This window comes from Dryobates pubescens, chromosome 5 (genome assembly GCF_014839835.1).
Source record: "Dryobates pubescens isolate bDryPub1 chromosome 5, bDryPub1.pri, whole genome shotgun sequence".
Classification (NCBI taxonomy): Eukaryota; Metazoa; Chordata; class Aves; order Piciformes; family Picidae; genus Dryobates; species Dryobates pubescens.
Genome location: NC_071616.1, coordinates 37,206,234 through 37,233,905, shown reverse-complemented (window position 1 = coordinate 37,233,905; position 27,672 = coordinate 37,206,234). Strand labels below are relative to the sequence as shown.

At 44.8% G+C, this 27,672-nt stretch overlaps 1 protein-coding gene across 2 annotated transcripts; it reads right to left on the bottom strand.

Annotated features, from left to right (window-relative positions):
- Positions 1-3,317: 3,317 nt before the first annotated feature.
- On the bottom strand, positions 3,318-27,672 carry ENTPD5 (ectonucleoside triphosphate diphosphohydrolase 5 (inactive)). Of its 2 annotated transcripts, none has more exons than XM_054162045.1 (14): positions 27,520-27,672; positions 21,973-22,250; positions 20,277-20,356; positions 17,110-17,253; positions 16,241-16,316; positions 15,289-15,324; positions 14,355-14,443; positions 9,878-9,957; positions 7,775-7,836; positions 6,405-6,506; positions 5,397-5,537; positions 4,981-5,037; positions 4,416-4,531; positions 3,318-3,732 (listed from the first exon to the last, which is right to left on the bottom strand). In XM_054162045.1, exons 1-14 carry the CDS (start codon positions 27,633-27,635, stop codon positions 3,646-3,648), a joined length of 1,464 nt encoding a protein of 487 aa, XP_054018020.1. In that variant the 5' UTR covers positions 27,636-27,672; the 3' UTR covers positions 3,318-3,645. The 2 variants fall into 2 exon arrangements, with proteins under 2 accessions (XP_054018020.1, XP_054018021.1); XM_054162046.1 differs by lacking the exon at positions 27,520-27,672 and adding an exon at positions 25,143-25,249 and having other exon boundaries at positions 3,320-3,732.

Here is a 27,672-nt window from a genome sequence, read left to right as displayed (position 1 = left end):
GGAATAGTGGGGGTGTGGAACTGGCAAGTCTAAGGGCTCCATGAGAAAGAGATGCAAGGCAATAAGATGATCTAGGAAAGAAAACTGCACCACACTCTCTTGAATATTGTTAAAAATGCTTTAATTACTAAAATAGACATTCAAGATACTCTGTCTTGGGTTCCAAACCCCAGCCTCCTGCATTAGACATTTGACACTCAGAAAATCAAGTGAGCACTGCCCATGGGCCAGCTTTACACATATGCTTGACCAGGATCAGAAATTAACATCAAAGAGAATGAAACCTAAGTTTTGAACTGAAAGCCATTATTTGTGCTTCTCCAGTCACTTCTATTAGGCAGTTCCTGTTAGTGACCAGCTAAAAGACATTATGAAGAAGGAGGAGATTAAAAGCCAGGGCTGTGAGTAGAACTCCTCTCTAAAAAGGCTGCTTAGTTAAGCTAATAAATAATCTCATTGCACTAGGGTGAGGGCTTGACTAGCTTCTCTAGATTCCTCCACCCACCTTGAGTAATTCAGATGTAAACAGCAGGGGCTCAGTTCTGCAATTCCTTGCAAAAGCAAGCTTTGAGCAGAGTTTTTGTTCTTCTTGTGACTGCAGACTCAGGCCCCTGAGAGAGAGCAGCAGTTTTGCTACAGTTAACGACATGTACCGCTGACAGTTCAGACAATACCCTGAGCATTCAGATTTCATGCAACTTTGGTACTAGAGTAGGGGGTAGCTGCTTCCCAGTACCAGAGTCTGAGGCAAAGAAGACAGAAAAGAATCTTCCTCTGTGTGGTACCTGCCATGTTCTAGACCATCCTCCTCCCCTCAGACAAAACCAAACTCCTAAGTACTCCTCAGGTCCAGCATCTCTCCAGTTGGCAGATCTGCTGCTGCCTGTTCCCTGTATGTAACACCCCACCTTCCTTTCCAGTGACAGCCTTGCTGCTTACAGCTTTTAGCCCCAAGATCCAGTAAGAGTTTGTCACAGCACTGGATCAGACTGAAAGATGACCTTTGGACTATTCAACTGGCTAGTGCTCAGGAGCAACACAGCCTGGCTAGGAACCACTGCATCCCACTTTGTGTTCTCTGAGAATGCAAAAGTCAACACAGGGGCTCCCTGAAGACAAAATGAACACATGTGCAGTCACCTTGTGCAGACAGACCATACACCAAGTTTTGCCAGACACTAGAGGAAGGGAATACCAAATGTTTGTTGTGGTTGAGAAAAGGCCACAACTTTTTTTCTGTGCTCAAATAGAAGCTCTTGGTGAGGAAGAAACAGAGGTTTGGAGGAATTTCCCAAGATGGATCTCAAAACAGATTCTGGCGAGGAGGAACACAGGATACATACTGCAAAGAAACAGCCTGAATTTGGAGCAAGGTGTCAGTGGTTGGATGAGTATGGGCAGCTGTTGCTGACTGAACTTACTCAGTGAAAGGCACACCTTGCACCCTAGTGCCATAAAAGCTGAGACAGGAGAAGGGGGTGTCTTCATCAGTCACAGTCAAACTTGTGCTGCTGACTCGAGGAAGTGGACTGAGGTACACAGCAGGGCATAAACTTCCGTAGCTCCAAACTGCTTGGCAAGATCAGTGAGGGCTTGAGTGTGCTACTTCCCCCCCTCCCCTTGCTGGGAATTGCTGATTATTTTCAAGTCCAATCTGCAGAGCAGGTAGCATGAGGGCAATCTTTGGTTTTACAGAAGTAGGAAAGGTGTGGGATATGAAATGGGTAACTGCAAATGCCTGACAGTGACATGTTCATCACAAGAGGCCAAGTGGATAAAAGCTTTGCTTAGTCACACAAGTAATAGCTCTCTATTCTTATGATGAATAACTTCATCTTTACATTTTGTGATGAGGAGAAGATACACATTTTTGGTGAGCTAGCTGCCAACTGTTGTCTCTGTAGCTGTTTCTATTTAGGACAAGGCAGGGTTTGCACTTGGAGACTAAAGGTATTCAAGCAACCTTGATGTTCTCCACAGCCAGTTAGACAAGAAAACCAGGATCCTACAGCCCAGCTTTTAGCCTGTTGGACAAAACACTTTCATACATACTGATCTTTAACAGCTTCTGTGTGTTTGGTGTGAAAAAGATGGCAAGAGCCACTTTAAATTGCCACTCGAATAGCTTCTTGCTCTCTGACAGAAATCTTGGGCTTCCTTAACAGCTGCAACCCTTTTTATTGGATGCACTGCTCCTAGAGACCTGTTGTATATATTAAAGATAATTCCAGAGCAATGCAGGGCCACAAATGCTATTTCATGGGTCCAGCTCCCAATACATTTAAAGATAAATGAAGTTTAAAACAATTTAAAACGTACAAGGGATAGGTAAACAGGATAAGAAAGCAAAGCTACTTCTGCTCATCTCCCTATTTTCATCTGTTAAACAACTTAAAACCCAATTTGTTTCCTCACAGCTCTGCCTTCAGAGTTGTTCCCTAAGGAGAGTGCAGGAAACAATAAGCCCAGATGGGAAACCACACCTTAGAGCTCACTTGGACAGAACAGGCTGTGATAAGATCAGCAGCTCACTGGCCCAGGTCTCCCAGGCTGTGCAATGCCTGTCTGCCTTGTGCTAGCACTAGACTTGATTCTTGGGTGAGGGGATTTAACTAAACTTTGGCATCATGAATCGGTTCACAAAAGAACCTGAGGAGGACCAGCATCAGAGGAAAGGTGGCTATGGAGGTGCTTTGCTGAGAGCAAGGAAACAACTGCCTCTCACAGCAAAGAGCCACTGGATCAGCTGCTTCATCTGCCTGCACCCTTAATGTCCTTGTGGGTGTAATGCAACAAGCATCTCTTCTGGCAGTGGAGTTTAAATAGCTGTCCCTGCTGCCTAGCTGTGCCAGTACAGCTATGTGCTATGACCACATGCTACATGAATCCAGTAGTCAGACTGGGCAGCCACATGGACTTGTAGCTGCACAGACTTGTAACGGGCAGCAAAAAGAAACTAACACTTCCTGCTTAGGAAGTGACTGCTGCCTAAAGAAATGCTTGCTAAATTACAGCCTCTGTTTTGGTCAACACCTTTCCCAAACCTGTGCCTCAAGTGTCCTTACAGCAGGCCCCTTCTTGAAAGACTGGAGTCAACTTCCAATGTATTAGCCAAGCTAACAGCCAGGTACTTGGAACACTGATGTTGGCAGCGATTGCAGGGTGGTTCACTCTGCTCTGAATGACTGCTGCTGCTACCTTCAGTTTCTGTATTTAACATTTCACTAGCAAACTTAAGTTATGTATGTTTAAAAAAAAAAAACACAACAAAAAAGCCACAAGGGGAGGGGAAGTCAGGTCTCTGTAGTCTGCCACCACGGGCCAGGTACTCTCTGCTCCTAGCATTCGCATCCTATACAAATGTGCAGGTGAAAGCTGGCTTTGAGCCCCTTACCGATTCTCTGTTGGGAGTTTAGGCCTTTTGACTTTCTGGAGGCAGCTTCTGGATCATTTATGGCAATCACAATTATAAATTACACTGCAGCAACTCTCATTGTGCATGATCTGGGGTGAAGGTCTGTGACGATCTGAAGCTCGGGCCCATGTTCTGCTCCGTGATCAACTCCAGCCCAATGGCATACCTGAAGATTTCAATTTGCTTTCTCAGCCTTTCACAAATGCTGAAGTCCACAGGAATGTCACAGCTCAATAGGTTATCCCTAAGGACTGCAGTACATGAAAGGTAGCACCCAAAGTCCAGCTTGTCTCTATGTTGTTTACTTTCTTTGTTAGCTATAAAGGAAGACAAAAACATTGTTTCTAACGGTCCTAGATTCATGTTACACATGGTGATAGTAACTACATGTAACAACCCTAGGAAGGCTCAGTAGATAATTAGCTGGGGGAGAAGTTAAAAACAAGAGACTAATGTGTGTTGATTTATACTGAAATTGTTACTGTGCCCACTTCTGGGCCTCTCAGTTTAGGAAAGATGTTGACTTGCTGGAATGTGTCCAGAGAAGGGCAACACAGCTGGGGAGGGGGTTGGAGAACAAGCCCTGTGAGGAGAGGCTGAGGGAGATGGGGTTGCTTAGCCTGGAGAAGAGGTGGCTCAGAGAAGACCTTATTTCTTCTCTACAACTACCTGAAGGAGGTTGTAGCCAGGAGGGGGCTGGTCTCTCCTCCTAGGCAACCAGCACCAGAACAAGAGGACACAGCCTCAAGCTGCACCAGGGGAGGTTTAGGCTGGATGTTAGGAAGGAGTTCTTCACGGAAAGAGAGATTGGCCATTGAAATGTGCTGCCCAGGGAGGTGGTGGAGTCACCATCACTGGGGGTGTTTTAAGAAGAGACTGGATGGGGTGCTTGGTGCCATGCTTTAGTTGATTAAATGGTGTTGGGTGATAGGTTGGACTCAATGATCTCAAAGGTCTTTTCCAACCTGGTCAATTCTATTCTATTAACTGTTTTTCTCACCTGTAAGACTGTGTTGTCCCTAAATCCAAACCCCTCCTTTAGTAAAATAGTGATGTAAGTGAGGTCCATGCAGAGGAAAGGACTGGCTGAGTTGTACCTCTCCATGTTATCACAGACTAGAGAAGGAAGGAAAAGCAAAAAAGGGATCTCAGCAGCATAAAGGAGCTTAAAGGAGCTTTTACCCACATCATACATTTGAACTGACCTCAATGCAAAGCCTAGGTAAACAAGCCCCCCCACTTCTATGTGCAGCTACATGAGACACATGATACATACTACACAACTGTTCTACAAGAAAGGTTGCAGAATAACCCACAGAGTACTTCCAGTTTCTCTTTGCTCCATCATAAATACATCTCTTATTACAGCAACATAATCCCATCACTCTTCTGCAGCAGTTAGAGGTGCTGGCTAACAAAAGGCCAGTAACATAACAAGGTGTAAGTGGAATAAAGGTTAAGTAAACTTATTCTTTTGAAGTCAAACTCACATGATATGCTGCCTATACATTCAGACTTTTGCTATTTTTTGTCCACACCAGTTTCCCAAGTCTTGTGACAATTACCTTCTTTGGCTTTTCTTTCAAAGTCTCTCACTTCCAAAACACCCCCCTCTTCATAATCTGAAAAGGAAGAGGTGAGAAAACACCATTATGGACCTGAAAGCACTGGAGTTCTGTATCTGAGCTGACCCTAGAGTGCAACTCAGTGCTGCTAGGCTAGGAATGAGATGTTGGTAACAGAAGACAGAGCTGCAAGTATAACTGGAGCTCTGAGCATAAGTCTCACCAGAACATCAAAACACACTGTCAGCTACAAACTCATTCCCTGGAGGCATATGGTCTATTTCCTCTTTCTCAATACCATTTCTTTTTCCTCCTTCCCTGTCTGCCTGCTCCTCATGGCTCCAGCCTCCAGGGTTCCTCTGGCCACCTTCTGGTTGACACCCTGACATGGAGTAGATTGTGCCAAACCAATTTACCAATTAGGTTGGTGTCAGCTGCTCGGTCATAGTAATAGGAGAAGGCATAGAAGGAACTTCCACGGATCTCTTCTGGTTGGTGCAGTTTCCCTTTGACAACCTTGAGCACTTCTGAGTAGCAAGGCTTGAATCCTGTTTCTCCTGTCAGGAGACACACAGATAGGGTGAGCCGAAGGGGCATACCCAGGAGATGGAAGAATCAGCAGCCATGGGACCAAAAAGGGAAGAAGCAGGGATTAAAGCACAAGAAGACATGAGAAGATCTTAGCTATCACTTCTGTGATCCAGCATGGCACTTGCATGCAGGCAAGGACTCCAAATCACCACCACAGAGTGGAACTGGTTAGAGCAGATCATGGCAGTATGTGAAAGGTGCACTGTGCAAACCAGTATTAACTGCACGAAAAGCTTCCTCCACATCAGGCAAAACATCCACTGCTACGTTCTGTGGTCAGCAGAATCTCATTTTGCTGCCACTTACTACATTTGCCCTCCCTATCACACGAATTTTATCAACCCACTTCATACACTAAACCTCCAGCTCCGCTCTCGTGCTCCCCATTGCAAAGCAAAGCAACGTCAGTCACCAAAGGGGCCTTGTTCTAGTCACTGAGGGTAGCAGCATCACCTGGTTTGCAGCACTAGGGAAAGTACCTCATGAAACAGCTCCACAAATGATACATTTTGGCCTGACATTTGATGTGCCCTAGCACAGCTGAGGGTTTGCACTCAGCTCCAAGCCTCAGAAAAAGCTCTCCTCTCTGCACAAGTAACTCTTAACCTTTACTATGTAGTTTCCATTTGTAGTGAGAGATCACAGACAGAACCTGGATAATACAAGCCACCTACTCTTACAGCTTCAGGTTTTACTTTGTTGTCAGGAATTCACATCTGTGGCCGGACAGGTATCCTTCATAACCCAAGGTAGCTGACGGAGCATTTGCCAAGGAAAACTCAGACTCTAGAGAAGATTTATGTTAGAAGAAGCAAGAAGTCTGCTTGGTTTACCTTCTCTGTTGCCACCATAGCGGTATTTCACTCCCCCAAAGTGCCACTCTGCCTCCAGCTGCTTTGGCAAACAGGAGCTGCGAAACATTTGTCCATCCACAGCTGGAATGAAACCAGAGGGGAGAGTTGGAAAGGGTAAAACTTAACGCAGCTGTCAATCCATATGCGGAACCAGGAAATAAAAGGCCGAAAGATCTTCATTCAGGTCTCGAAGCAAACGTAGGGGAATCTGAGTCAATGGATGCTGCACAGACTGAGTATGAATTATGGACCAGTTTCAGTCTGGGAAATATCTGGAAGGTGCCCATTTTGTCCTGCAAGCTGCAGAGCAGCTGGGCTTGTCATTTGCTAATGAGAGATAAGTGGTGCAAAGATATCTGCGTAATGGCTGTTAAACCACACAAGACAAGAAGGGCAATAAATCAAACACACAGATATAAAATCCCTGACAAAGAGCTGATAAGCAACACAAATACAGCAACTGAGCAATGAAGACAGGAACTCCTACAACACTCAATGGCCACTACCCTTGAAGGGTTCAGGCTGCATCTGGTGAGAGGAAAACATGATTGCTGTGGCAAATACAGCTCTCATAGAGCCAGCAAACATTACAGAATGATTGCAAAAGAACTGTGGAACCGTGCAAAAATTACTATGGGATGTTTAGGAGAAGGATCAGAGGCAGGGAAAGGGGGAATCAAGGGATGAGAGAACAAGAGTGTGGGAAAATGGAGGGGATTAAAAAAAAGCAAGCACACCTAGATGGAAAGCTAGAATCCAGAAGGCGGAAAGAAAGACTCCAGGTCCCGGACAGAGACTGGACAAAAGGCCCAAGGTCTGGCCAGGAAGACTGGGTGAACTTTAAGCCTGGGTCAGAGATTGGGAAGACTCTGGAATGCGAGTACACATGCAGGCTAGGGAGTGGCAGTGTGTGCAATATGCTCGTGGACTTCACGCTGGACCGGTCAGTGAATGCAACAGGAGGTCTTGGGGAACCCAGCAGGCCAGACGGGTACCAGAGAGACCTATCAATTGGGTTTAGCCTAAAGAGCAGTCCATAGGAGAAAGATCTATTCATACTGTTTGTGTTTCTGTGGATGCTTGCAAAGCTGTGCATTTGTGCCTGGCCATATCTATATAATGTGTGTATGTTCCCATGTCAGGAATCTGCACTTGGGCCTCACTGCTGGCTGAACCTGGATCTAGGGGAAAGCAGCTGTCTGACAAGACAGCTCCTTAACAAGTGGTCCTCTGTTTCCAGACTGATCTATAACAGCAAAATCCCCCCAAAACAGGAAATGGGTTGCTGACACAAGGCTAAGACTAACCATCTCTTCAAGTATCTTGGATGTTTCATCATATGAACATACCTTCCACATTCAAAGCTCCAAGTATTGCTAGTCTGGCAGCTTTTAGTCCAAACCCCAAGTAGCTGCAAATGAAGAAAGACATGACAGTTTGAATTCTTGCACATCTGGTATGCTTCACTCATAGCTTCTTCCTGAATCTTGGAATACTTAAACTAAATTTATCCCCTCTACAAAACAGAGTTCCCTTTGCCAAAATAATGCCAAGTACCAAAAGAGTGACAGAAACTCAAGAATCACAGGGCTGTGAAATGGATAAAACTGCAGAAGGTGGGAAGAGCTGATGTGATATTTCTACAAGAAAGTCATGAAAATGCACAATCTTAAAGGGAATGGGAGGAGTGCATGGGGAAGAGGATGGCCATTCCTGTGTCACACACTAAGACTATGTGCTCTTAGGGCAGGAGAGCTGCAGAACCTCTCACTAAACAGGAGCTGTGCTTTGTGTGATATTCACAGTATCACAGTATCACTAAGGTTGGAAGAGACCTCGAGGATCATCGAGTCCAACCTGTCACCACAGACCTCAAGAGGAGTCTCCCAAGCCCAGCACAGAGGCTGTGGTGTCTGAGGCCACACCTGGGCAAGAGCAGAAGAATCCTGAACAGTGCAGCTTAAGCCCACAGCCATTTCCAACATGCAACCAGCCACGGTGGAAGTGTTTTCCATCCACCCCAGAGTCTGACCTTTAACTCCTGCATCACTAGGAGAGAAGCCAGCAGGCAGAGCAGGGCTGCTCCCACAGGCCAGGACAGCTTCTGGCTTATCTCTTACCTCCCAGCGTGCGGCGGTGGCACCGCCGCAGACACACAGCCTGGCTCAGGAGAGGCAGCAGGCTCCAGCCAGCCTTGATCCCTGGACTTCCACTGCCCACCGCTTCCCCTCTGCACGGCAGGGGAGCTGCCCTGCCCCAGCTGCTCACCTGTGACTCCACAGTTTACCACTATACTCATTGCAAGCTAGCATGTGGCAGTGTCATTACATATTATTGGCTTCAGCAGCATCACAGAATTTTCAGGGTTAGAAGGGACCTCAAAGATCATCCAGTTCCAACCCCCCTGCCATGGACACCTCACACTAGATCAGGTTGCCCAGAGCCCCATCCAGCCTGGCCTTAGAAATTTCCAGGGATAACTAGATTAAAAACCTGTTGGTCTTTCATTCCCACCTCTGTGTTTGGTTACTTACCCTTTTGTCATGTCAATACAGATGTCTGCAGAAGAATCAGAGTTAAACTCACCTCCAGCTGCCTCATTTTTTATTAGATGATTTTCAAATCTCAATTATTTTAAGTGATCTAATGGAGTGTAGAGGTGAATAGAGCAACCAGCTCCATTAGTAAATGTAAGCAGTTGGAGAGGACAGCTATGAAACCAGCTTTGTGGTCAAGTAAACGTATTCTGTAACTGAGAAGATAATCCTCACCCCACTAGTTGCAGGCTGACATCATCGCTTTTACAGATGGTCAAGTTTTCAACTGGACTGTAAGTCATGCAGGTAAATTCTGGGTTTCACTGCAGACATCTCAAACTCATCAGTTTAACCCAGCAAGCACAGTTACATTATTCCAGGCCAAGAATCACCTTCAATTGGTTCAAAACTCTGTTGAGCTCCACGGTCTGGACTTAGCTGCCTCTGGTCATCTTTCTTTGGTTTACATCAGTATAGGTTTTACTTTTGGTCCAGATGCTCATGAGATGTGCCATTTCAAACTAAGAAGAGAAGTCTCTGGAAGATCCTCTTTGCAAATCTCTGACCAGATTCAGTTCTGACTACTGGCACAATATCCACCTTTCTGCTTGGTACAGGATATTTGCCTTGAATCCATCAATAAGCATTCTTCTCCATAAATACAGTGACTCATCATGAGCTTCCTCTTCATGTGACAGGCCAACTAATATGTGCTTGCAGTGATACTAACTACAATCCTGGAAAGCTTCCAGCCAGCTAATGTCATGCTCCACTCCAGCTAATGTTTCAAGCACAAAAGAAGTAGTCTTGATCCCAACAGCTGGTAATAGGGATGACATGGCCATCTGTGGTTGGCTCTGGGGCTGCAGAAAGATTGATCTCCCCAATGGGAATAACAGCCTTTATGCTCCTTACCTGTGAGTATAGAGCTTGTAGGTGCCATTAAACATGTCAAATGAGGTAATGAAATCTTTGGGGGTTTCCTTCAAAGTTTCCTAAAAGTTAAGTAAAAGAAGAAATCTTTTTGTTTCTAGCATGCAAGAAAGAATAACCAACACTGATGTAATACCACAGATACACCCACAGGCTTTACTGCAGACTCATCTGATCTGCTTTGAAAACAAAGAATAGTTTTCCAACTGCTCTAATATCTGTAGTTTTTTTTACACTGAGGTTATTTATATACGTCTTTGTGTTACTTCAATGTACAACAGGGAAACACAACAGATCAGGATGAAAATACTTTCCAGTTCAAGATACCTGCATTTTCCAGAGCACTTATGTGCTGCTTTTAAATACACAGAGCCCTGGCCAAAACCAGCTGCAGTAGAAGCACTCCAAAGTTTGCAAATCAGACCAGACATCTCAGTTCAGGAACTCAGAGGAATTAAAAATTCCAAGGGAAGTACAGGCCCCATTTTCACTATGCTAAATGTCTGGCTGATACTCAAACACTGTGACTCCAAGTCTTACACCTGGCTTCACCTCCTGGTTTAAGTGCCTTCCTCTAAATTAACCTCTTGTCTCAATGCCTTGTGTTCCTCCTTTCAAAGTACTGCTTCTGTGTGCACCTTGACCCCACCAGTACTCAGTCTCTAACTTCTTGCCAGACCAACTTCCATATTCTTGTAAATCTGAACCAGTTTAGGGCTCAGTTTACTGTTCCTTTGTTTCCAGTCTATGAGATCTCAAACTGTTTCTCTCCATCCTTTGCCAGTGATCTCATTCTCCCATCCCTTCTTGGCCCTGTGTATTCATATCACACTGTTACTCCGGGCCAAGCAGCACAGTCTCAGAGAGGACTGAAGCTGTAGGATCCCAGTAGTTACCCTTCAAGTAACCAGACGTACAGCAAAAACCAACCAAAAAACCCAAACCAAAGAAACCACTACCAAGTAAGATCTGGAGCTGTAGAAACTTAGCCACAAGCCTGTTTAAAGCTGAAATGTGGCAATATTCAGCTCAGGTTTCTCCTGAACAAGAACAAATTGAAATTTGTTTTGGGTGTCTAGCAGATTTTCATTGGAATGCCAGTCACATCCTTGACCTCACACACTCAGGCCTTCCCAGATTCTGAGTTCTCTTTGTAAACCTGTCTTGGTTGGAGCACACAGAAAGGTATTTTACTTCAAAGGAGTAAAACAAAAACACTCACACAGAATCTGAGGTCAAATAGGAAATAAGAATACTATTTACAAAAATACACAGAAAAACAAAGGGTATTCAGGGGAAAAGGGAAAATATATGTGTGTGTCTAGGCACAAACACACAGATATATAGGACATTGAGACTCTTGAACGTGTCCAGAGAAGGGCAACGAGGCTGGGGAGAGGCCTCGAGCACAAGCCCTACCAGGATAGGCTGAGGGAGCTGGGGTTGCTTAGCCTGGAGAAGAGGAGGCTCAGGGGAGACTTCATTGCTCTCTACAACTACCTAAAGGGAGGTTGTAGCCAGGAGGGGGTTGGTCTCTTCTCCCAGGCAGCCAGCACCAGAACAAGAGGACACAGTCTCAAGCTGCACCAGGGGAAGTTTAGGCTTGAGGTGAGGAGAAAGTTCTTCACTGAGAGAGTTGTTAGCCATTGGAATGGGCTGCCCAGGGAGGTGGTGGAGTCACCGTCCCTGGAGGTGTTCAAGAGGGGATTGGACGTGGCACTTGGTGGCATGGTTTAGTAGTCATGAGGTCAGACTTGATGATCCTTGAGGTCTCTTCCAACCTTATTGATTCTATGATTCTGTGTGTGTGTTTGTGTATAGACACACACAGATAGAATACATATACGTGTGTGTGTGTGCGCGCGTGTGTGTACACACAAATGGACAGAATCAGTTTGGGCCTAGCTTCCCACCTGAGCCCACCCAGGCATCACTGCTAGGCTAAAACCTTCTGAAACCTCACACACACACATTAAGCCTCAGTAGGCCCAGGAATAGGCCAACTGCCCCACCCCAGACAGGCTTACCAAGCCTCAATGCCTCCCCACTAGGACTTACTGCACACACACCCCGCACCCCTCCCAAGCCCAATTGGCAGCAAGAAATTAGCTTGCCAAGGAGGGTGCAGAAGGTTGCAAACCAGGAGAGGGAAAACCTGGCTTTTAAATGATTTACTTTCATAAAAATGTAGAAATCCTCACATCCCTCCCAAATGAGGCAGGCACCAGACAGGAATTTCATAATGATGATTGGGTTTGGGTTTCTTGTAACTTTGGTAATAATACCCCAAAAGCATAACACTAGCTCAAGACACCAATGCATGTCCTCTCTTTGCTTGTTATCTGCATTTAAATGATGACTCCTATTATTCCAGCATTCTGTTACAAATTAATACAAGAGCAAACATGTGGCTGCCTCAAATTGCTGGAAAGGGAAAAAACCCAACAACCTGCAAATCAAAGGGAGAAATGCCTGACACTTCTGTCACATGGGACAAACTCTTCAGAAACATAACCTGAGTGTGTGCTTTCTGTATGAACTTAACAATACAGACAAGAAGCAGACATAACCTACAAGCAGGCAACATGGCCCTTGACTCACAGATTGCATTGGGTTGGAAGGGACCTTCAAAGGTCATCTTATCCACCCCCCCTGCAGTCAGCAGGGACGCCTCCAACTAGAGCAGGATGCCTAGGGCCACATCAAATCTGATCTTGAATGTCTCCAGTGAGAGGACCTCAACCACAACCCTGGGCAACCTGTTCCAGTATTTTACCACTCTCATTGTAAAGGACTTCTTCCTTTTGTCCAACCTAAATCTAAACTCTGCTCCAGTTTCAATCCACTGCCCCTAGTCCTGTCACTGCAAGCCCTTCTAAACAGTCCTTCCCCAACCTTTCTGCTGGTCCCCTTCAGACTCCACACTGCCTGACAAATTCCCACCGTTGGTCCTAGTCAGTAGCAAACTCCCACGACCTTTTCTTGCAGGGCTCCAAGGAGATGTTTGAATCCTGAGCTGCAGTTCAGCCTGCTTCACAGCTCTATTTATTCTCCAAAACCCTGACATGCAACACCCTTTCCTGTTGGTCCAGTGCCTACTTCAGCAGGTGTTATCAACACAAAACAGAGGACAGGCCCTAGAGTATTTTAGGCGTTGCTGAGCAGGATAAGGTTGCACATCATGTTTCAACATGACTTGCCACGGCACAACAAAAATAACCTGACATGAAAACCACGTGGGTTTTGTGGTCTCCACACATCTTTTGAGAATCTTCATTTCTGTAAACAACAAAAAAAGTCTTGAGCAAAGGAAGCCTTTAAGAAATGGGGACAAAGCCAACTTTGTGATATCAAAGTATAGAATATTACAGTGCTCTTCTAATGTCCATGTGAAATCAAAGTATAGAATACTATAGTGCTCTTCTAACATCCAGGTACTCTTCCCATGCAAACTATAGACATGAAAATCTAGCAGAGAGAGGCTAAGGGGCAGAGAGGGGAACTTTCAAAGAAAATTAGAAAAGAAAATGCTAAAAAATACATAGAGGGACTGGCTAGGTATTATAACAGATATTTGCCCCATATCACAGAATCACCAAGGTTGGAAGAGATCTCAAAGATCATCAAATCCAACCCATCACCACAGACCTCATGACTAAACCATGGCACCAAGTGCCACATCCAATCCCCTCTTAAACACCTCCAGGGATGGTGATTCCACCACCTCCCTGGGCAGCACATTCCAATGGCTAACAACTCTCTCTGTGAAGAACTTTCTCCTTACCTCCAGCCTAAACTTCCCCTGGTGCAGCTTGAGACTGTGTCCTCTTGTTCTGGTGCTGGTTGCCTGGGAGAAGAGACCAACCCCTTCCTGGCTACAACCTCCCTTCAGGCAGCTGTAGACAGCAATAAGGTCTCCCCTGAGTCTCCTCTTCTCCAGGCTAAACAACCCCAGCTCCCTCAGCCTCTCCTCTCCATGAGACAACCACCTCCAAAATTTAATGAGGATCTGCTCTCAGACTTAAATTGTAAAGAAAAACAAACACAAAACCACACAACAAACAAACCTCCCTAAAACAAACAAACCCCACAACAAACAAAACAACCCACAAAACTCAAAGTAATATTCATGTAGTATGCAAGAATAGTCCCTGGAAACACTCTTCATTTATTAAATAGAACATAATTGTCTGCATCAATGGAGCTTTCCCAGCTGTCTCCCTTTGGTTTTACCCACTTGCTTGCTTTTTTCTTCCTTGCTATGCTGGCTCCTTTGTTTGCAAATGCCTATCAGCCAACTGCTGATATCAAAGGGAACAGAAACACAAGATATTCTGTGTGCCACAGACACTCTGCTTGTGACAGTGATGAAAAAAATATCTCAGAGAGCACAGCAGTGTTCAAAGGTCTTTCCACTGGCCCTGCAGTCCCAATCCACGTGCCTTTAACCACTCCTCACCTCAAATCGTGGCAGGAATGTGATTTGGGTTGAGGCTCCTCCCAAGTCCAGAATCCCAACAGTATGCTGATTCTGGCCAGCCAGCTGCCCTGCAAACAACATCATGCTCAGAACAGCTCCAAGTGCAAAATACTGCATTCATGTTTGACAGCCACAATCTCATCACAACATCACAGCAATACAAGGTGGCTGAGCTGGCCTTCAAAGGCAAAAAGTATCACAGAGAAAAGGTAGGCAAGCAGAAGGCATTATGAGAAGATTCACAGGACTTTCTGCCTTGATTCCAACTTCACCTCCAAATCGACAAAACCAGGTAAATCTCTAGACATGCAGCAAAAGCTGAAAGGAAGAGACAAAAGCCTCTCCTGCAGGAGACTGTCAGGGAGAGTACATGAATTCTGGCACCACCAGGCAGCTGGTCAAGAACAGTAGGAGAAGAAAGATATCAAGAGCAGAACCAGCTATGATCCTCTCTCTTCACCCAGAGCAGCCTTTTTGCTTGCTCCTGCATCTGCTGGAGTACTGATTTTCTCTCCTTTTCAGTGGATTGCATTCCCAGAATGTCTTAGAGGGCTAGGGCACCAGTGCATTCCCTGTTACACCACTGCAGTTGCATAGTTCACAGTGGAATGAAGATCACCGTAAAATCTTGCCTCCCACCTAAAATCAGATTAGCAGCACCACTCCTCTAGCATGTTAGAAGCACCAGCTTGCCAGTGCCTCCTAGGCCTTCTGGATAAAGAGGCCTCTCTCTTATTACAGGTGTGGCTCACTCTCTGGAACACAGCTTGCCCAAGACAATTCACCACTTGACCAGTGGTGCCACAATGGGGAGAAAAAGCAGGACATGGCAACCAAGGACGAGTGAGTTTGTCTGCCTCCACAGAAGAGACTCAAGTTCATAACTAGAGAGAAGTTATATAGAATTAACTACCTGTCAAAAAGTTCACAGTGACCCAGGCTAAAATTCCTGCAATGAAAAGAAAACAAAGTCACCACTGAACACTCCCACAGCCTCCTCCCCACCATTCCCACCCTTTCACATGTTATTTATTTACCTGAAAATCACTACTAACTTAACACAGCTGCCCTAAACTTCAGAGGTTAATTCCCACTTATACATATGTCAGGATATTAAGATGAATGTAACATCACAGATGACACACAGGAGGATTATTACCTGCCTGTTCTCCAAGTTAATACTGTCTGCAAACAGAGCCAAACTGTTACAGCAGTCTGTTCTGCACTGCAAAACCATCACCCACTCCAAACCTACAACATATTTCACATCACCCTGTAATTTATGTTACCTCTTTCGCTACTTCACTAGCTCAGGTTTTTTTCCTCATCAGAGTATTTTTATTATTTCTTTCATTATCAGTTTTTTTCACTTGCCAATTATCCTTCATTCTCCTCTAACACTCACAATGCTCTCAACTCTAACCCAAAAGTTGTTGAGCTATTGATAGGAGGTTATTTTTAACGCTGGTATTGCAGAGTTCATGAGGCATTTTACATAAGCTTCCTATATATTGCCATGTACACCATCTTTTTCCACCAGTTCCCAAGAGCAGGCTTCAGTTAGTTAGCTTGCATTCGTCTGCATAATTATTTCTGAGATGAGGTCCTGTTCTGGAACCTCAGAAGATTTCAGATGAACCTTCCCTAGCTAATTCATAAACCTCTGTGTATCTGCATTTGTAGCCTAACAGATGACCAGGTAGTCAACACCACCTAGGTAAAGCCAGACTGCATTGTTTCAAACAGGGTTGAACCCTTCTATTTATTCCCCTCAGTTTAGGGACCATTTTTCCTTCCATCCCACATTCATAAGATCTCTCTAGTATCTCTCTTTGCTTTTACTTTTTCCTCCTTACAAAATGTACCTTCATAAGACCCATCCATGATGCTAACACTGTCCTCTGGAACAAGAAATGGTGATTCCTCAAACACTTCTTTCACCTGAAGAAAGAAGAAATCTAATCATTGTTTAGTCCTACAAGTCTTGTTCTTCTCAGAGAGTGACAGAGAAAGTTTTCTTTTACACTGGAGTATGAAATAAAACAAGTGTGTGGAGCAGGCAGTATTCTTCCTCTTTCATGGATCAGGAAAGAAAAAAGAAGTATCATAGAATAGTCCAGGCTGGCAGGAACCTCCATAGGTCATCCAGTCTGACCTCCCCACAGTCAGCAGAGACATCCCCAACTAGATCAGGTTGCCCAGGGCCTCTTCAAGCCTCACCTTGAAATATCTCCAGGGAAGGGGCCTCAACCACCTCCCTGGGCAACCTCTTCCAGTGTTCCACCACACTCATAGTGAAGAACTTCTTCCTGATATCCAATCTAAATCTGCCCTTCTCTAGTTTGAAGCCATTGCCCCTTGTCCTGTCACCACAGGCCCTTGTAAACAGCCTCTCTCCATCCTTCCTGTAGGCCCCTCTCAAGTACTGGAAGGCTGCTATCAGGTCGCCCCAGAGCCACCTCCTCTTCTCCAGGCTATAATAGCTCTCTCTCCCCATGCTTTCCATCCAAATCAAGACAGAGGATTTCAGGGCCATACAAGAAAATCTGTGAATTCTGTGAGGTTTGTGCTGTGATGGGATCACAGTCAATTTTCATAGCTGAAATACTCTCATGGTAAATGGAATGGAGAAATGAACCATGAAAGATGAAACAGTGTGAACAACTGGCTGAACCCATGACCAACAGGAAAAGCAATACTAAAGATTAAAGTATCCACAAGATCTTCGTATTACCTCCAAAAGCAGAGCCTGAGCTTTCTCCTCTGACAGCAAACGCAGTCCAGCTGTGGCTTTTAATACTACGGGGGTCTTCTTCCAGAGATAAGGTGGCACAGCATCTACAGCTATGTCCAGCAACCTTTTGACAGATTCAGCACCCTGAATGAAAAAGAAAAAATATTTCTCACCATTTCCTCCTACAGGGCAACACAAAACAGACCTCCCAATTCCCTCTCAACACTAGTGAAACCAATGTTCATTCAACAGAGATACTTCACCCACTCCCAGAATAAGTCCAAAAACTGTTCTACACATCTCAGTATCACAGTATCACCAAGGTTGGAAGAGACCTCAAAGAGCATCCAGTCCAACTTGTCACCACAGACCTCATGACTAGACCATGGCACCAAGTGCCACGTCCAATCCCCTCTGGAACACCTCCAGGGACGGTGACTCCACCACCTCCCTGGGCAGCACATTCCAATGATGAACGACTCGCTCAGTGAAGAACTTTCTCCTCACCTCGAGCCTGAATTTCCCCTGGTGCAGCTTGAGACTGTGTCCTCTCATTAGAACCTGTGACATATCTTAGCTGAGAGAAATGTCACTCGCTGTGGAAGGTATCTTTTGGAAAGGATGAAGGGAGGTGAGGGAGCTGATTAGCTGACAATCCTAAACACCTTGCAGTGAAACTAAACAATGCAATTACTGACTGAAGTTACAAAGGTCAAGGGGAAGGTCTGGAGATTTCACTGAACGCCACACAAGAACTCTGGTGTGTCCATAGTAAATAGTGTTATTAAAATGCTACCTGTAAAATTATTACCACATGAGCTACAGCTGTCACTGCCGGGCTCTCAGTTATTTACAGTGCTTTCACAACCACAGTTTGGCACTAGGGAAAAAATATTCTGCTGTGACATTTCTAGCAATTTCTTTTGGGGTGAACTCTTTCTCTCTCCTACACAACACACACACAAATAATCCCAAAAACCAACAAACAAAATCCATAACCCACAAAAGATGTAGTGAAATGATGGAAGATTTCATAGGTTAAAAAAATCCAGAGCCATTTGCTCTTCCATACAGTTTCACACTCAAATTTCTGTAGCACTGAACGCAACTGAGAAACCTGAAACTCCCCTTATGCTAAGGCCCTGACTCCAAGGCTACTAGAGCACACAGAGCAGAGTATCTAATCTATCATTCCTCTGGCATCTTCTTTAGCCTGTGAAATGTCTGACTGTCAGTGCAGGGCATCTGGAAAATGACAGCTTCCTTCAGGACTGGCCCTGTATGTGACAACAACAGGATCAGAATCATCGAATCAATATGGTTGGAAGAGACCTCAAAGATCATCAAGTCCAACCTGTCACCCAAGACCTCATGACTACTAAACCGTGGCACTAAGTGCCATGTTTAATCCCCTCTTGAACACCTCCAGGGACGGCAACTCCACCACCTCCGTGGGCAGCCCACTCCAATGGCGAATGACTCGCTCAGTGAAGAACTTTCTCCTCACCTCCAGCCTAAACTTCCCCTGGCACAGCTTGAGACTGTGTCCTCTCGTTCTGTCACTGGTTGCCTGGAAGAAGAGACCAACCCCCTCCTGGCTACAACCTCCCTTCAGGTAGTTGCAGACAGCAATAAGGTCCCTCCTGAGTCTCCTCTTCTCCAGGCTAAACAATCTCAGCTCCTTCAGCCTCTCCTCATAGGGCTTGTGCTCAAGGCCTCTCCCCAGCCTGGCTGCCCTTCTCTGGACATGTTCAAGAGTCTTAGTATCCTTCTTAAATTGAGGGGCCCAGAACTGGACACAGTACTCAAGGTGTGGCCTAACCAGTGCTGAGTACAGGGGCACAATGACTTCCCTGCTCCTGCTGGCCACACTATTCTTGATGCAGGCCAGGATGCCATTGGCCTTCTTGGCCACCTGGGTACACTTCTATTATCACAGTATCACCAAGGTTGGAAGAGACCTCAAAGATCATCGAGTTCAACCTGTCACCACAGACCTCATGACTAAACCATGGCACCAAGTGCCACGTCCAATTCCCTCTTGAACACCTCCAGGGATGGTGACTCCACCAACTCCCTGGGCAGCTCATTCCAATGGCTAATGACTCTCTCCATTAACATGCTCTGCTCTGTTAATAATTTCTGACTCCTGATCCAATAGAGTGGCATGGAATGAGTGTGCTGTGCACAACCAGCCCAATTTGAAAATAAAGAAGGCAACTCACTCCAATATTTTATTAAAATTATCAATGTATGTGCTAATCAATACATCTGATAGTGTAAGATGGCACTGTGTATATAAACAAAAGAACAAAAGTCCTGTAGAAGAGTAACTGCCTGTACATAAACCATTATTCATCTAGAACTGTTACCAGAGACTTGAACTGAGCATGACTGAAGCGAGTCCTGCACATCACTGAGCACTTGCTACTATGCCATGATTCCAAAGATAATAGAAATTAATCAAAACAAGTTACTGGAAGTCTGAGGGTAGAGGCAGAAAATACACTTAAGGACTAGCTTAACCTCCCAAGTCCATCTTTATGCTTCCCCTTCTCCATAACTTATGAACAAAAATTAGCTTTCATAGATCTGATTTATACAAACCACAAAAACCCCAAACCTGAACATTTTTAAGAGTCAGAGAAATGCACCCTCTTTGCTTGACAGTGCAACATGACTAAACAGAGAAAACCCTCACAGTCTTAATCCCTTATTGACTTCTAAACTAAACAAACCAAACCCCATTTTGAACATGGCCAGCACTGAAAATTTCAACAAAAAGGAGAAAACTACTAGTAAATGAGACAGGAGTATATATTTACTCATATTTGGGACAGCTACAGGGGAAATAAACATTGAATATGGATTCTGCTAGAGCAAAACCAAAAAAAAAAATCACTTTGTCTTTGAAATTTCTCAAAGACATATATAGTCTGGTTATATATAGCATTTAAGCAATCAATTAAGCCATTGATCCACTGATGAAATACATAAAACAACAGCTCCCTTTTCACTGTGTAGAAATTAACTCACAAAAATAGGCTTAGAGAGCCAGCAGTAGGACTTGTGCATTTTTTTTGGACTCTCTGCAGTTGAACTTGGTAGAGTTCAACTGCCATTAGCAGAAGCAAGACCTACTTGCAGAGACTGAAGGAGAGCCTTACCTTTTCAGGCTGATCAGCATATGCAGAAAGACCTGGCTTCACAGACTCAAAGATTTCCCCTTCTAATTCTGGAAGGCTTTCTGCACAAACAAAACATTGCATGAAACAGTCAACCACTAGAATCTTTTTCCTTAGCTGCACAAGAAAGAAGTTTGCCTGCAACTCCTGTAAAATGACTGTCACTGATTTCCCCTTGCAAACACCACCATTCCCCTTCATAAACCAGTGACTGCTCCTTCACTTCCGGAGCATATCTAACACAATGCTACCCATGTGTCCCCCAAGTTCATAAACAATTTGTTAACAGCAGGCTGTTATAATTAGAAGTATGTCCACTGCATTTATGAACTACAATGAGCTACAGCAACGTGGTATGATGCTTGCTTCATCTTAGTAAAATTTCTTTGCCCTTCTGTCCCCAAGCTAATTGTGAAATATTAATTCACATCAAGACACAATTCATATGAAGTCAGCCCGTGATTATCCTTAGGTGATCCTTCCAGTTCAGAAACACAGAACAGAGTTGACTGGGCTCAAGCTATTGGTTTAGTTGATTAGATAAGTGTTGGGTGATAGGTTGGACTCAATGATCTCAAAGGTCTTTTCCAACCTGGTTAACTGCTCTGCTCTGCTCTGCTATGCTATGCTATTCTAGCACTTGACTGCAGAACCAAACAGTTGCTATTCCCAAACAGATGCAGCTTTTGTGCAGAGCCTGTCTCCAAGTACTGCAAATTACAAGTCAGGCTGAGTTCATCAGATCTGGATGTTGCACTAGTCCTTCCAAACAAAGGCTGGAATCACATGTAGGCACATGGATACTGTGGCCCTGATGACCAAACTTCAACCTTTGCAAATTGGCTGACTATATGTACCCAAGATAATCCACCCTCTTGAATCCTGTCTTGGGTGCAGCCAACTCAGGCACCTCTGCACTGTGTCAGAAGCAGATACATTGGAGTGTGGTGTGTCTGCATAGGGGAACTCTCATGGAAATGGCTCTGACCTTCACTGCTTATCATTCTTTAATCTATTGATTTTAACTTGCTACAAAATGTGACATATAAACATATGCAGAATTTAAGTATCTCTTGCTGGTAACATGTAACTTCACCAAAAAAAGGGCATAGGCCTCTTTCCAAATCAATGAGACATTAATTTAAACACCTGGATAGATTGAAAACTCTGGAAATTCAGAATTCTCCAGTATATCCAGAATTAAATCTCTCAGTTTCAAAGGATCTGCCAAAAAAAACCAAACCCACATTTTTGAAGCAAAACACCACCACAAAAGGACACTAATCACAGAATCACCAAGGTTGGAAGAGACCTCAAAGATCAACAAGTCCAACCTGTCACCACAGACCTCAGACTAAACTATGGCACCAAGTGCCATGTCCAATCCCCTCTTGATGACTCCACCACCTCCCTGGGCAGCCCATTCCAATGCCTAACAACTCTCTCAGTGAAGAACTTTCTCCTCACCTCGAGCCTAAACTTCCCTAAACTTCCCCTGGTGCAGCTTGAGACCGTGTCCTCTAATCATCTGTTAGAGGACCATTTGAAGGCCAAACTGTAGAAGGCTTCAGTTTTTCCCAAATGCTGTGTTGGGAGAAAAAAAACCCAAACAACTCTTTTGGTAAGCATGAACATAAGTCAACACACTCCAAGAGCCCAGACTGGCAGAAGGTATTACCTGGGCTCTTCTGCACAAAGGTGTAAATGTGAATCCGGGTCCCAGTGCTTCCTGCGTCAAACATTATGCCATAAAAAGTGTTGTCTTTGGCATAGAGAGGGCACATGTTAGGTGGAAGGAAATCCTGAAACCACATCTCCCTGTTTGAATGGGAAAGAACAAAGGACAAAGAGGAAAATGCCAATGCTAGAAGGATGGGAAGTCTAGAGGATGCCATCTTGCCAGGACTTCTGGAGGCAGTCAAGCATGGATCAGCAATCACAGAGCTGTAGTAGGTCCTGTAGAGAAAAGCAGGAGTGGAAATTACCAAGAGTTTTCTCCTTAAAAAGTCTGTAGCAAAAAACCACCCAAACTACAGCACAACCTGTACAAATACATTCTGCCCTTTAAATGCTTTTCAGCACCTCATCCAAAAGACATGATTTACTGCACTTAGCGCTACAATTATATCAAAGCGATTTATTCTTTCAGACTGAAGTTTTCTCCACTTCTCAAATGCAGAAGAGCTAAAGCAGTCTGCTTCCCAGTATTTCTAATGCTGAGATTTTTTTTCTCTGATTTGGCTTGGAGGTCCCCAGAACCTCTCAAAAGCCAAAATGCCAAATTCTTCTGAAAAGAAGCATCGCCGAAGGGAAGCTCAGGCCAGAACCACTTTACCCAAACATTTACATGATTGAGATGCTGTGGCAGAACACAAGTGTTATTCAGAGTCACAAACAAAGAGAATTTCATCTTGAGCTAGGAACAGCTGCTGGGATAGATTAGCACACAGAGAGTAAAGGCACATCCTCGCAGCAGCATCCTCATCCCCAAGAGAAGCCTGTGATGCATAAGAGAGTGAAATAAGAGGGTGCCCCTGGGTTTTGCCTCTCAGTATTTTCATACTTTTCTGTCTTCATTTTGGGTTTTCATCATTTTATCCTGACACAGTTTTCATTTTCAGAATTACAAAAAGCCCAGCAAAAATCCCACCACACTCTCACACCTACACCAATTGCCCTGAACACTCAAGCTGCTTATGCAGCTTGTAATAACAGCTTAAACAAGCCAAGGCTCCAAAGCTGTGTGACACAGTATTGGATGCCAAGACCACCAACTACACCTCTCTGTTTACATCTCTCTCTTTGCATCTATTTTTTCCTAAGAACTGCTAATGAAGGAAAGATACAGGCACAGAAATAATAAGAGTTCATTGGCTACCCAGGCAAAAAGGAGAATGTACAGCTTTGTTATTTGCCTTCCAACAGGAGAAAGGAGCATGTGGCTGGATGCCTCACTATATGCAGTACTGTCTCCACTGGCATACACACCGAGTGCTCAGCATGCAGAAGGTGCAAAGAGCTCCTTATCATTCTCCAAACACTTGGTAACGTATCCAACCGTCCACAGCACTGAACATTCTACTTCATAAACCTGTTCTTCTGCTCTGTCCAAGACCCTCACACACCTCTAGCCCTTACATGTCATTGTCTTCTAGTGATCTGCTCAGCCCCACTATACTAATTCTCTTGAAATCTTTATTTGCTATCTTTATATTAATTCATTCCTAATCCTAACTTTTCTCCTTTCCTTTCTATGTGAACTTGACATAACCTCTATTTCCACACTTCCTTCTTCCACACCCAAGGAATTCACTTATCCTCCACTACCTTTTATCCCAGATTTAGCCCTTACATGGCTTTTATTATTTCCGTCCTTCACCTTTGTCCCCAGTTACAGCAAAGTGAGATTAATTTTTACCCATTCTCAGTAACCAGTATCATGCTAGGGTCATTCCTCAAGTGTCTAAATCACTCAGGCATTTAGCTGTCTCTAGGGTGAAAAAAAACCTCCAACAGGCAGCCCACTGCAGAAGTGTAACTTTGCATGTCTTCTGTGGCCTTCATGTTCATTCTGTTCCTCATAAACGCAGAGAGCTGTAGGCAGCAGCACAGCCTCTCAATCTACTCTGCCTTAGAAGTACACTCTGAGAAGAGGAAGAAATGACTTTTCAAATCCACAACTAGGCAATAGCCCTGGTCACTGTGAGACAGATCAGCTGCAGGACTTTCTAAACAATTGACATTTTGTGTGGAAATGAGTATACACTTCCTTCTAACCAGTAACAACTTAAAAGCCCTATCCTGAACAGATTTCATGAACGGTGATGAGCCTTTTGGCAGTTTCATAGCTGTGGATTTGTGCTAAGATGTAGCTGGCATTACTCACCTTTACTTAACCATAGCAAAATCCAAGAAGCTGTGGCATTTTAACACCACACACAAGCTGCAACAGTTAGTGCTACCTTCCCGGTGGTCACAGGAGGTGTTGTTATTCTCATGCAATTTAAGGAGTTTGCTTACTGAATCATTACAAATACAACACAAGCACCTGCAGTTAACAACAAACTCCAGAGTCCTATTACAAACAGGGCATGTGACACTTACACAAGCCTCAGAATCTCTGATGATCCAAAAATATCCAAGCAATTGCCATCGTTAACACATACTTTTCTGGCCAAATCTACTAGTGGAGGAGCCTTAGCTTCTCATTAAACACTCCCTCAATAAGCTTCTCTATTCTTTCTCAGACATCCACCACGATTTCATACTTTCCATTCTCTATTTCTCCTCTGACTTTTTTTTTTGCTTTCCACGTTAAAAAAACCAACCAACCAAAACCTTACACAACCAACCTTGGAATTAATTTTTCTCCACCCCCATTAAGAATTAAAAAACAAACCAACCACATTGATCTTCAGCAATGACTGGTGAAGACCATTTAATCAATAACACTAGCAAAACAGTGTCCACATGAAATATAGAAATAGATGAGCAGAGGGAAATAGGCAGAACATAACAGAAACAGCAATGGAAAAGGAATCTGGAAAAAGACAGAAGAAAGAATGGGAGAAAAAAAAATGGGGTAGACAGACAAGAGATTAGTTACTGAGAAGGAGAAATATTTCCAGAAGAGTTCCTCTAAAACAACTTAAACTCCTAGCTGCAGTATACAGTAGGGTGGATAAAATGAACAACCAAGGGAAAGAACAGGGTAACAGTAACACGAGCATGAGTTCATTAATATAAGCAAGCAGTTGAGCAGGTAAAAGGCACAGGCCACCATCAGTCAGCTCCAGTTACTGCCTTTATAGAGGAGCAGTACTAAATGTGAATACATTAGGCACACACCTGAAGCAGGACAGAAGCAACAGCTATTCCACTCCAGAGACTCCTAATTAAAACCACACCAGAGGGCTGCCTCAAGAGACACTGCGCCTGCACTTCTCTTTTTCACCTTTTTCTTTCAGCTAGTGGGAGTGGACTATGTATCAGGCAAGTGATGAGGTCATAGAGGCACATAAAACATCAGTCAAGTTGCTTTATTCGAGTTTGAGTTTATCATTGCTCAACAGGAGCAATGAAACATGCTTAGGTAATTACAGGGGACCGGTTTCAAGAAGCTGGAAGTTAACTGAGTTCAGCAAGTTAGTAAAACATTTACATGACCATTACAGATAGGCACAACAGCAGCAGCCTGAGTTCAGTGACATGAGGTGGAAAGCTCATTTCTCAACCCACAAGAACACATGTAAATATCATCTGCATAGATACTAAACCAAAAAGCTGAAGCACATTCAATATGAAGAGTTACACAGATTGTACAAGCTGGAAATCATGGAATGCTGCACAGAGACTGCCAAGACGGAAAGCATGAAGAGGAAGAAAACCACAAACAAACAAAACAACAACAACAACAACCCAAACCAACCAAACTCTCCTTAAGCAACAAAAGTAAACCCAATGCCAGAATAATAACAACAAACCTTAAGATAGCAAAACACAACCTCACTTAAGAGTTCACGAGAGACAGAGAAACGCTGGTAACTTTCAAGACAAGAAAGCGTCACCCACATGCCTGAATATCTCTGATAGAAGAAGTTGCAAACCCCAAAACACAGCAAGAGGAGCATCTCCCTGCAGATGGAAATCTGTCCGCTCTGAGGGGGTGGAAAAACAGTCTACCTGACACACAAAAACTTCCTTTCCATTTCCTAAAATATTACTGGGAAATATGTGGGCACAAAGAAAAATATTGGAAAACACTGAGAAATACTCACAGCATACAAATATTTAGGAAAATATTCTAGGAACCCAAACAGACCAAGTTATTCAGTTGCTATTGTTGCTGACTGCTAAAGCACACCAAAAATAATTCCGAATGGAAAGTTAATTTCCTGCACTGAATCAGGAACAAAATCTATTTTCCAGATGAGCAGCTCTCGTGGTAACAAGATCCGTTTCCCAGATGAGCAGCTTTTACACTTAACATTCATGACTAGACAAACACTTCAAAGAAGCAAAGCAATTATGTTCTTTCTGGGCCCCTTTTTTTCTAGGGAAAAAGAAAAAATAATAAAGCGGCTTTCTTGGATTTTCTTGGCAAAAATAGAAGCTTCTCAGAAGTACACAAGTTTAAAAATCACAACAGAAAGAACAGCTGAACTCACTGGCAGAATTTTCCAGCATCTCTGTGAAGAAAACGGCACAATATTCTTTGCACATACACGTTTTGGCTGAAATGCTGCACCTAGAAATTTAAACTCTAGGGGGGAAAAGGGGGAAGTAGAATCAACGCACAAACATGCGTTATCAGGAGGTTTTATCTTTATTACTTATTCTCATTTCTGCCCAAGTGGGTTTTCAATTTTCCTCTTTAATTAGAATGGGGCAGTTCTCCGAGGGGCTGCTTCGTTGACCCCCCCTCCCCCCGCAGCACGCCGGCGACTCTGCCTCCATTCACAGCTCCCGCACCGAACACTGCGAGAAGTGTCTTCTCTTGGAGCAAGCGGTGTTCCTAGAGAACAGACAGCAACCTCTCACGGGTGCTGGCAAACTTCGAGCGCAGAGGCGCCGGCTCCAGTCCAGTTCTGGGGAAAACTTCAGTTTAAATTTCAGCAGGCCGCTCTGAGCTGCGAGTCTTGAAAGCGTCAACCGGAGCTTCACCAGAACAACTTGGAAGCGTGAACCGTAACACCTCCAAGTCTAGCTGCCGACAGGGCTGAACCTCCAAACCTAGCCACTGATAGGGCTGAAGGCTTCGAACTTTTACGCACCTCAGCGTCAAAGCTTTCCGCCTTCCTCCTTGTCAGAGGCAACCTGAACTCTCACACAGAACACACCTCAAAAACTTCCCCTGCCTACAGGATCCTGTGGCTCCCTCCCGAAGCCGACACCGGTAACATCAGCCAGAAATACTCGCAGCCACATTCGTCTTTGCCTCGCTACCCACCCACGGCACTACTCGGGCTGAGGCAGGGCATCCTTCTATCCGCCCCAGGCGGCAGTGCCACCGAGAGTAACGGAAACGCCGCAACCCTCTCGGGCTTTCTCGGCTCTCACTCACGCCGCTCCCAGCTGCCTCCCAGCGGAGCTCCCCACCCCGGAGTGAGGGGAACAAGCACGGGGGGTCCGGGGGGCTCGCCCAACCTGGGAATGGGTCAGTGCCTGCTCCTATGCCGCGCCGGCAGAACCCCGGCGGGACGGCGGCAGCGCCCGCGCTCCTCACCCTGGGGCGGCGGGCAGGGCGGCGGGGCCGCGGTCTCCATGGCAGAGCGGCGCTGTCACGCACCTCCCCCCGCCCCGCGCGCTCACCGGCGGCTCGGGGCGCTGGCGGAGCCGCATCTCGCCGGTCCTGCGTGTCACGTCAGCGCGCCCACCT

Bases quoted from the DNA above. Each gene is read 5' to 3' on its own strand.
- ENTPD5 (XM_054162045.1), bottom strand. From the start codon at position 27,635: ATGCGGCTCCGCCAGCGCCCCGAGCCGCCGGTGAGCGCGCGGGGCGGG. The intron at 22,251-27,519 runs GTGAGGAGCGCG...TTTTCTCTACAG, and splicing joins GCCCTGCCCGCCGCCCCAGG to GACCTACTACAGCTCTGTGA. The intron at 4,532-4,980 runs GTAATTGTCACA...TTCCTTCTCTAG, and splicing joins TGAAAGAAAAGCCAAAGAAG to TCTGTGATAACATGGAGAGG.